General features: G+C 30.4%; 2 protein-coding genes across 2 annotated transcripts; one reads left to right on the top strand and one right to left on the bottom strand.

The window, feature by feature from the left end:
- The first annotated feature begins 1,544 nt into the window (after positions 1-1,544).
- On the top strand, positions 1,545-3,299 carry LOC101515469 (uncharacterized). The gene is made up of 3 exons (XM_004486789.4): positions 1,545-1,914; positions 2,005-2,134; positions 2,215-3,299. The coding sequence occupies exons 1-3, from the start codon at positions 1,782-1,784 to the stop codon at positions 2,981-2,983; spliced, it is 1,032 nt and encodes a 343-aa protein (XP_004486846.1). The 5' UTR covers positions 1,545-1,781; the 3' UTR covers positions 2,984-3,299.
- A 3,236-nt stretch (positions 3,300-6,535) lies between these two features.
- LOC101488224 (uncharacterized) lies at positions 6,536-9,686 on the bottom strand. Its single transcript, XM_004486790.2, has 10 exons — positions 9,230-9,686; positions 8,971-9,065; positions 8,771-8,838; positions 8,609-8,652; positions 8,339-8,416; positions 8,104-8,257; positions 7,732-7,884; positions 7,489-7,599; positions 7,182-7,250; positions 6,536-7,003 (listed from the first exon to the last, which is right to left on the bottom strand). The coding sequence occupies exons 1-10, from the start codon at positions 9,475-9,477 to the stop codon at positions 6,905-6,907; spliced, it is 1,119 nt and encodes a 372-aa protein (XP_004486847.1). The 5' UTR covers positions 9,478-9,686; the 3' UTR covers positions 6,536-6,904.

Genomic DNA, 9,686 nt, shown 5'->3' with positions numbered 1-9,686 from the left:
TATATATATATATATATATATATATATATATATATATATAATTATATATATATATATATTAGTATTTTCTTTGTCTAGTCTGAAATGGGTACATCCCTTGCACTCAACTATTTGAGATTAATTTTTTGACTCGGCTAATTAAGATGATATGAATAATCAATGTCTCCTCTTAAACTTGAATTCCTGATACATAATGTTGGAAATGAAACTTTTTTAAAAATTAAAGGGTTTTACTTCCATTAGTATTTTAAGGACGCTATTTAAAAAGAAAAACAACATTTATTAAAAATTATTGGTTGATTAAAATTTATATCTAGATTGAACTATATATATAGTTTAAGAAATTCAGTCAAAAAATTTAAAAAATTTATAGATTTTATTAATATTGATGAGGGCCAAGATGCCGGAATAATTTTTTTTTTATAGGAAGAGTTCAACTTTGATTGAAAAGAAAAAAGAAAGAAAAAAGTGAATTTGGTCATGTATGATACAAGGCCTTGGCCACCCTTTGTCTTCCCAATTCTATCTTTAATTCGGATGCTTTTCATTCAAGATCTTAATAGCTTTATACATGCATGCAACGTATCCAATTAAATACATATATCTTCATGTTTTTTTGGGGGTTGAATAGACACCTTTAAAGTTATAGCTTATTATATATATACATAAGGAAGAAAAATAAACAAAGCAACCTTCAATCATATACACAACTTTTAAAAACGATTGGTATATTAATATTTTGATGAATATTCTATTTTACATTACAACTGGAAAGATTGAAACATACTTCTATATCACTTCATATCAATTTTGTTATCTATACTAATAATAACACATAGTTCTTGCATGTTATCCTCTTTGCACTTTTCAATTATATGTAACAACGTCTCCATTTATCTTTTGTATGAAAAAAATTCTCTATATTGATTGATTTTCTCACACATATAATTAGAAATCAGATAATTTATTTTCGTAAAACAGTTGATTTGACTAATTAATTAATATAACTCTATCAAGTGTGTGTTTGAATCAAAAAAAAAAAAAAGTCTATTATTTCACCGTATTCTGAATTTTAGTCGTTAAACGAAAATCAAACGACTTAAAATAACGCACTTACAGAATTGTTAGATTTCAAATATCATTTTAAGATAAAACGGTCTAAATCTGTACACTTAACTATACTACTTCGATGTAGCAACAAAAAGTCTATACCAAAACCATAGTGAAATAAAAACAACACATTAAAACATGTAAAAATGACAAACTAGAAACTAAAAGGACATTAAAATTGGTAAAGCCATCCACACACAAAAAAAAGTGTGATGATGAATGAAGTTTAGAGCAAGGAAGTGGTTTTGAAAAACTTAGTTGATGTGGGTATATATCGAAGGTGTATGATCTGTTAGGAAGTAGGTCCCACAAGGCTGCATGGATGACACGTGTAGAAGGTAGCCCATCTAATATGAGAGTGAGGGAAAGAAAGAAAGAAAGAAATAAGGATCCATTATAGGGCCTACAATTGTTGCAGTATGACACTTCACCTTTTAGCTCTTTTCTACAAACCCTAACTGCTCCACATTAAATTCACCTCTCTCTCTCTCTCTCTCTCTTCTCCATTACTCCTTCTTCCATTTCTCTGTCTCTTACCATTCTTTTTCACATTTTTATATAACATCCATTTCTCTAACCTAGCCCTATAAACCTACATACATATCACCTTTGTTTCTATTCTTCTTTTTCAATATTAACACCAAAACTTATCATCAAACTTTTATTCAACAATGGGGCATCACTCTTGCTGCAACAAGCAGAAGGTTAAAAGAGGACTATGGTCACCTGAAGAAGATGAAAAACTTATCAACTACATCACTACTTATGGACATGGTTGTTGGAGCTCTGTCCCTAAACTTGCTGGTAATTCAAATAATTACTATCATTCTCATCACTTTTATCTAATTATTCAACTTTATATTTATATGTATCTATCTTTCATGGAAATTGCAGGATTGCAAAGGTGTGGAAAGAGTTGCAGATTGAGATGGATAAATTATTTAAGACCTGATTTGAAACGTGGAAGTTTCTCTCCACAAGAAGCTTCTCTCATTATTGAACTTCATACTATTCTAGGAAACAGGTATATATATATATACATATAGTTTTATGAATTTCTTTCTTTCCAATAATGAATGTTGCTCTTTCATTTGTTGAATTAAGGTGGGCTCAAATAGCAAAGCATTTACCAGGAAGAACAGATAATGAGGTGAAGAATTTTTGGAATTCAAGCATAAAGAAAAAACTACTATCTCATGATCTTCATCATGTACCTTCATTTTCTTCTGATATTCATCACTGTCCTACTAGAAATCTTTCTATGGAAACTTTCTTCCCTTTAAATGACAATCCTACCCTTACTAACTCCCTTCATCTTCATCATCACTTAGACCAACTTTTCCTTCCATCTCAAAATGATAATAATCTCAATTTCCAACACCTTCACAATCCAATGCTGCCACAAACATCTTCTTATGAATTTGATACATGGTACTCATTCATGACCTCTCTTCCTATTCATATCAATCCAAATCAACATACCATCCAAAACTATAATAATATTATTCTTGACAATTTCATCAATCCAAATAATACATACCAACACTATGATACTCCTAATTTGGTGGAACTTGAACCTATTAATGTGCCAAAAGTGATTTGTGAAACCAATATGAAGGATTATGTTTGTAGCATTCCATTTTCATCACAAGAAAACCAAATTCAGGAGTCTGCAACCGCAATTTTAAACCATGTTGAAGAGGGTATTTGTCAACAAGATCATCAAATTGTTGCAACTCAAGTGGAGTATATTGATGCTGATCTCATCATGTCATCATTGCCAATATCATCAACAACATCTTCATCATTTTACCAAGGTGACAAATTAGTCACAAAACCTATCATTCCTTCAAGTAATTGGGAGTCCTCATGAGCATGAATTGCCTAGTGTGGCTACTTCATATATAATAACTAATATATAGTTATTTTTATATGTATATATAGGATGATTTGAATTATTAATTAATTCCATGTATGCATTTGAAGGGTAAAAAGTATATGCATTTAATTTATGGTATCTTAAAATTTGGAATAAGTAGTAGTAGTAGTAGAAGTGTTGGAAAACATGAGTGTTGCTAGTTCAGGATGTATCATTAAGAGATGGTTGTTCAAGTTTCATAAATATGTCTACTTTTTATTCACATGTTTGTCAACTAAAAAGTTATATAAGTATTTTTATGTATGATTTATTTCTATTGTGAACATTAAGTGTACTGTATATTTATTAATGTATAACAAAATATTCATATATATAGAGCTAGCTTAGTTGTGCAGTACTTTATGTTGACACATTGTTTTGTTGCTGACATTTATGGATGATGATGTCAAAAACAAAGACAAAAAACCGTACACATATACCATGGTCAACTTGTTGCCACTTGATTCCAAATTATGCTCTGCTCTTCTAGTACACATAGCATATTTTGATGTGAATGTCATCCACAACTATATTTAATATCAACATCAATTTCATAACTTCTTTTGCCATCTTTCTTCTTCCTTTTCCTATAAAAACTAATTATCAAAATTATTATGCCATTATATTCAAATTAATCAAAACTAACTTTTTTTTTTTGAGTTTTTTTCAAAGTAATTGTCATTTTTTGTATGAATTGAACTTCCACAAATTCTCTTTAAGAGTTTGAACTTTGATGTATACATAAGTTTGAAATTGAAGGAGAGGAAACTCTTATCAAGTTACATTCTGAAAGCAACTTTATTACAAAATGAGTATTACTTTTGTTTAGTACCTAATTTTGAAGGGTCCATGTGTCAAATCATGAGTCTTAACATTGGTTTTACCCGCAGGGAAAACTTGATCTTTGCTTTTGCTTAAAAATTGGTTAAAGTTTCATAAAAACTTCATTCTTTTTATGGAAAAAGGGATAGGGGACAACAAAAATAGAAGATTAATTAATTGGAAATTATGGTGGGAATATAAAAAGTAAAAGAAGTAACTTTATTTGATCAAAAGAAACATTCACTATCAGTTATAATTTCATTTACTTTTTGCATAAAAATAATAATGATATTATGTTCTTTGTGTTTAACTGCTTCATATTTGTCTATCTCTTCCTTTTCTTGTGATTAATTAAGGTACCTAATTAAGCACAATTAAGCACGTGAAAATAATTAATTAAGAGCACGGTATTCTTGTGATCTCATAAAAAAATTAACAAAATATAATGGTGATTACTACATTATTTGTTCAAACTTCAAATCAGATATTCTAATAGATAATACCATTGTTGTCAATTTCATAAAGCAGATAATGACTAAAAGAATTTATGACATATGTTATTAACTTTGTCCTCAGATATAAAAGACCCTCGAGAAAATCAAGAATTAAAAAAAATGGAGAGTTATATTAAATTTATTAAAAATTAATATTATTTTTATAAATTTATTTTTAAAGATAGAAAATTAGTTAATATTTTTATTATAATATTTATCGTTAATCGTAGAAAAAAAAAGTGAATTAATTAAGGGTATATTAGTAAAAAAATAATCAATGATATTGAAAATTTAAAAAAATCTTTTATATAAAAAGACAAATAAAATTGTCAAAATGATCTTTATATTAACTAAAAGAATAACTAAAGAAAGAGCATTCCACAAAATTATGATTGTAGTGTGTTAACATAACATATGGAATCTTCTTCAAAGAATCTAATAGGGAGACACAACACCTTTAAATCATATAAGCTGATTTCATGCATATAATTATACCCACCACCCACTCAATTCACTTTCTTTTCATTTCTTCCCTATGCGTTGATGATTGATTTTCTTTGAATCAGTGTAAATTTTTATCATGAAGTTGTAATGATAAACAAGAGAGAAAATTTAACATAAAGTTCACAAAATTAAAATTTATAAAGTTGTATCTATCTCTTGCTTACAGCCGGCACCGCGTTACTTCAATAATTTGAAGGGCCCATAACTATATGGAAATGTATTCTTTGGTCTATTATGGTATGAATTATTTTTTATTTATAATAATAAAAAAAAATCTAATCTTCCATAGTTTAGAATCTTATAAAGTTTTATTTCTTATGGGCCATACAACCATCTTCAAAATCATTTCGTCTTTCTTAGATGCTTTTGTACATAGGAATTAATTAATTAATTAATTAGGCAAGAAAGATAGGAAGGAAAATAAAATAAATTGAAAGCTCATTTCTATTCACTCTGACCTCTTTTTGCTACATCAATTGACAGGGTGATTATTTATTTATTTTCCTTTTTTCTTGATACCCCATCTTCTTCCTTTCTTTGATTTGATTGTGTTATCATGTTTTTATTACCCCCTTTACAGAAGAAGATAGAATCAATGAAGATATTTATTTAATTTGACAAAATATTTATATTTATATTTAATTTGGATGGGTCTTGGCGTGAAGCCCGGTTAGATTGAGAATATTTATGAAGCAAGTTCTTGTGCAAATATTTGGTGATCATGTGAAAGAAACATTATGTATTGTACTTTGACATTGATAGGAAATGTGACAATTTTCAACAAAGAAGGCTGCAGTAAAGAATAACAAAGTTCGACCCACAAGTCTCTCATTTCATGTCATAGGACATAAAGTAGATCAAAGCCCAATTTCAGTAGGCCCAAAATTATTCTCAATTATAATCAAATAATACCACCCTATTCCTTTTTCATTCAAACACTCAACCTAAAAGGAAGGAAATGTAACACTATTTTTAATTAACCACGTTTTGTAAAAGCAAACCTAATTCAAATTTGAGACCTTCAGGAATAAGGGGCTTATCTCTCAAAGGTGGGTCTCTGAAATAAAATAATATTTTATAGATGAAACGTAAAGATGTAGAGTTTTTTGGTAAAATTATTAGAGGTGTTTTATTATAGGAATATGTTGCTTAGTAGAAAATAATGCAAATACAAAATATGAAAAATTCATAAGAATTACAATGAAAGTGCTAGATTAGAATCTCATTAAAATTTCTTTGATGCGCAAGATAAGATAAAAAAATATAAAACTAGATAAGGATAAAATAATGACATAATAAATATTATCATATTATACATTTGATACACACAAAATAATCAATAGAATAAATATATTTTCTTTTATCATGTATATAGTATATAGTAAAACATAATGATAATGGTATGGACTAGTATTAATTGATAGCTAGCTGGTTTGGTTTCAATGCTTCCATTCATCCTGCCGACACTTGTATTGTACCTCTGTAATAGTCATGTTTGGAACCAAACGCAGTAGTTAGTTACCTATTTCGTGTCGGTCATAACAATTTACCATGAACTAATTTCTTATTAATGTGTTACCGTTTTACAGTGTATCTAAAATTTAATTCTTTAATTCCTTCATAAAATTCTGTACAATTTCACAAAAAGTTGCAACTAACGTATGACGATTACTTCAATCAGAACCTATTTCAAGAAACCATCAACCCAAAGTTTAACTATCTGGAAGAAATGAACAGAACATTACAAGCTGTTCAAGTGTTTTGCTAGCAATAGATATTACAAACAGACCAAATGGCATTTTCTAAAATATGCCCAACAAAATTACAAGAAGCTTTTGCTTCAAATCAGAAATTACTAAGTGGCCAAAGTGAAACAATGAAGAAGGAAACAAAAAAAATGTAAAAATAAAGAGTACAAATTGAAATCAACTAATGAATTGGTGTGAGTGACTACCACTTCTGTGCTCCATCTTTTGCTTTAAGGAAGAAAAATGAAAAGAAAGAATTATCATAAATCTCTGATGTACACATAACACAATCACACTGAACTTTTAATTTACTGTCCACCAGGAATCACAGCAGAAATCCAATCAGAAGTTGACGTTTGAATATCGGTCTCAATATGGGGAGAAAGAGATACCGGAGTCACTGCAACCTGTTCTCCAAATCACATGCAAGAATCCGTCAGAATGAGAAAGGGGCAAATTTGGTACATGTATGTATGACAGCCCATGAAGATACTTGAGTGCACCCATTAATATGAACGTACATATATAATATTAATTAAAAATAACTAATATCAATACAGAAAATAATTTCATGTTCCAACTTACATATCCACTTTCAAGTGCTCTGTAATCCAGATCATCGTCATCTATTTCCTCACGCTGCTTCTCCAAAAACTGAAGGTAAAAGGAGAATATAGCTAAATTCACTTCTACAAATTTAATTGGTATACAAATATAACATAATGATGTATGAAAGGGAATGGATTAAAAATTTAAAAATATAAAGAACAGTATAAGTTGTGGTTTAAAACTTAGATAAGTCTTAATCAGCGTTGAATAACTTCAATATTAATAGGATTTGTACAAGATGATAGAAAACTCTAATCAAGATACCCCTCCTCCTTCTATTTACCTCTAGTCTGAAGTATTTCTTCACTCTGTTGGTATCAGGTTTTCCTGCAGCTCCAGTTGATTCAATAATCTCCAAATTCTTTTTCTGTGTAGCCAACCGACGAGCAGCACCCTGAAGAAGACACAATTCAAATATCAGCATCAATAGATTATATGCATTAAAAATCACTTAAGACTACACAGAAAATATCAACATAACACACGTCTTGTAAATTGTAATAAATATGTGATGTAAGACACTTACAGCTGCAGAGGCGTCTCTGCCAAGTTGTGCAAACTGAAGACCTAGGCCGCCTTGTGGGTTGGCCAAGAAATGACCAGTTGGATAGCGGCTATTTGAAACAGCTAGCCAGTTTGGAGTGGATCTCCACATACTTTGTTTGGTCAATTTTAAGCCCTGTCAATAAAAGGATACCACTGCATCAGTGGTAACAATATGCAAGAAAAAAAAAACTATGAAATAATTTGATCTATAGAATCCAATAGCCAAAAATCCTAGACCATTATCATGCACACTAGATTTTGTACAACATATGACCCAAAACCTAGAACATTTGCACAATGCAGTAAAATATTTGGAGAAAAAAACATCCAACATATAGCAAAATTTACACACCTTGTTGCTCAAAGGTGACATTGGAATTTCTATATTCAGAAAGCAGTTTTTGGGAAAAGTTCCCTTTTCAACATCACTGATAGCCGCATTTATCAACGGTAAACAGACTTCTACTGCATCCTTGAAATCAGTTTCTTTACTCTCATCCTTCTTCCTATAACAGGATATGATACAAATTCATAATCTCTAGCATGAAAGCACAGTAAAAACCAGATGTTTAGAATCATCAACTTACCAGTTTAAAGATATTGATAGCGACGGTACGCCACATAATAATGCCTCCCTTGCTCCGGCAACAACCCCCGAGTAGAACCTATACAATTTTAAAGCACGAGATAAACACAAGTCTCTACACACAGGGCTACAAATTCTGGATAATAGATACACGGCTCAAAAAGAAATCAATACATAAAGGTGGGAAATGTGTCGTAACTCGTAAGTCCTATTTCAGATTTATACAACTCATCCATCCATAAGACCATAACCATGAAAATCAGCAACTTACATATGATGACCACAGCTTGATCCCCGATTAATCCCACTAATCACCTGAAATTCAAATCACATCATAATTCATATATCACAACACTTCATTATAAGAACAAGCACAGACAAGAAATTATTTAATCTACAGTTGTAGGATATATAAAAAACTAAAAATGCTAACCAACGCAGGCTTTGACCATGAAAACAATGCTCCAGATAAAGCCAGTGAAACACAATCCACAGGAGTCCCTAAATTATAAATTATATATTAGAAAACAATATAACAAATTCATGTAACTCTATTATATTATTGGTATCATAAGCACAATCGAAACAATGAAAAACAGATTTAGAAAGATAATAATTGAATGAAGTTGATACCTGAAATCTCAAAGGCAGTGGCACCATTAAGTTTAGCAGAAGAAGCTTCCACAGTTTCTCTCAGGGTAACAGAGTGACCAGAAACAGTTTTATCCCTAAAGCAACCATTTCACCAACTAACAAAATTACAAACACATCCCACATTACTCAATAACATAACAAAACAACAGACACATCTCATTTCACAAATAAAACAAAAGAAAACTTTTTATTTTTTTCTTCCAAAAAACACATAAAAAAACTTTATAAGAAAACGCACGATTGAGGAACGCAAACGTGGACATTGTAGAGGCTTTGAAGAACGAGAGCTTCAACGAGGTGTGTTAGACCTGGTGAATCGATTCCATCGCTATTTGTAACCAACACAATTGGTTTGGATTCATCGAATTCAATAGACTCGTCGGTGGAAGAAACGGTGTCGTTTGATTCTTGTTGCTGTGGTGGTGTGGCTCCTTTTCTATTGAGAAGCGCTTCTTGGAGATTGGAAACGAGGCCAGGGGGCATCATCTTGAAACGACGTCGTTGCAACTAAAAATCAAATGAAATGAAAGATTCTGTGAAATTGGAAATCGGATATAGCAACAGAAGTAGTGTATTATTTATGATAATGACGATGGTGAATTGAAATTTTGAAAGATAAGAAGAAGAAAAAAAACCCTAGAGAAAGGGAAAAGGGGAAAAAAGGAAGGAAGAAATTGAATTGGATAGATGAGATG

Source organism: Cicer arietinum, chromosome 1, assembly GCF_000331145.2.
Source record: "Cicer arietinum cultivar CDC Frontier isolate Library 1 chromosome 1, Cicar.CDCFrontier_v2.0, whole genome shotgun sequence".
Taxonomy (NCBI): domain Eukaryota; kingdom Viridiplantae; phylum Streptophyta; class Magnoliopsida; order Fabales; family Fabaceae; genus Cicer; species Cicer arietinum.
This window is presented reverse-complemented; position numbering and strand designations above follow the sequence as displayed.

Excerpts from the sequence above, each read along its gene's own strand:
- LOC101515469 (XM_004486789.4), top strand. The coding sequence starts at position 1,782 with ATGGGGCATCACTCTTGCTGCAACAAGCAGAAGGTTAAAAGAGGACTA. Across the intron at positions 1,915-2,004 it reads CTCTGTCCCTAAACTTGCTG|GATTGCAAAGGTGTGGAAAG; the intron begins GTAATTCAAATA and ends TGGAAATTGCAG. Across the intron at positions 2,135-2,214 it reads CATACTATTCTAGGAAACAG|GTGGGCTCAAATAGCAAAGC; the intron begins GTATATATATAT and ends TGTTGAATTAAG.
- LOC101488224 (XM_004486790.2), bottom strand. The coding sequence starts at position 9,477 with ATGATGCCCCCTGGCCTCGTTTCCAATCTCCAAGAAGCGCTTCTCAAT. Across the intron at positions 8,417-8,608 it reads TCAAGCTGTGGTCATCATAT|GTTCTACTCGGGGGTTGTTG; the intron begins GTAAGTTGCTGA and ends AAAATTGTATAG. Across the intron at positions 7,251-7,488 it reads AGAAATACTTCAGACTAGAG|TTTTTGGAGAAGCAGCGTGA; the intron begins GTAAATAGAAGG and ends TTTTACCTTCAG.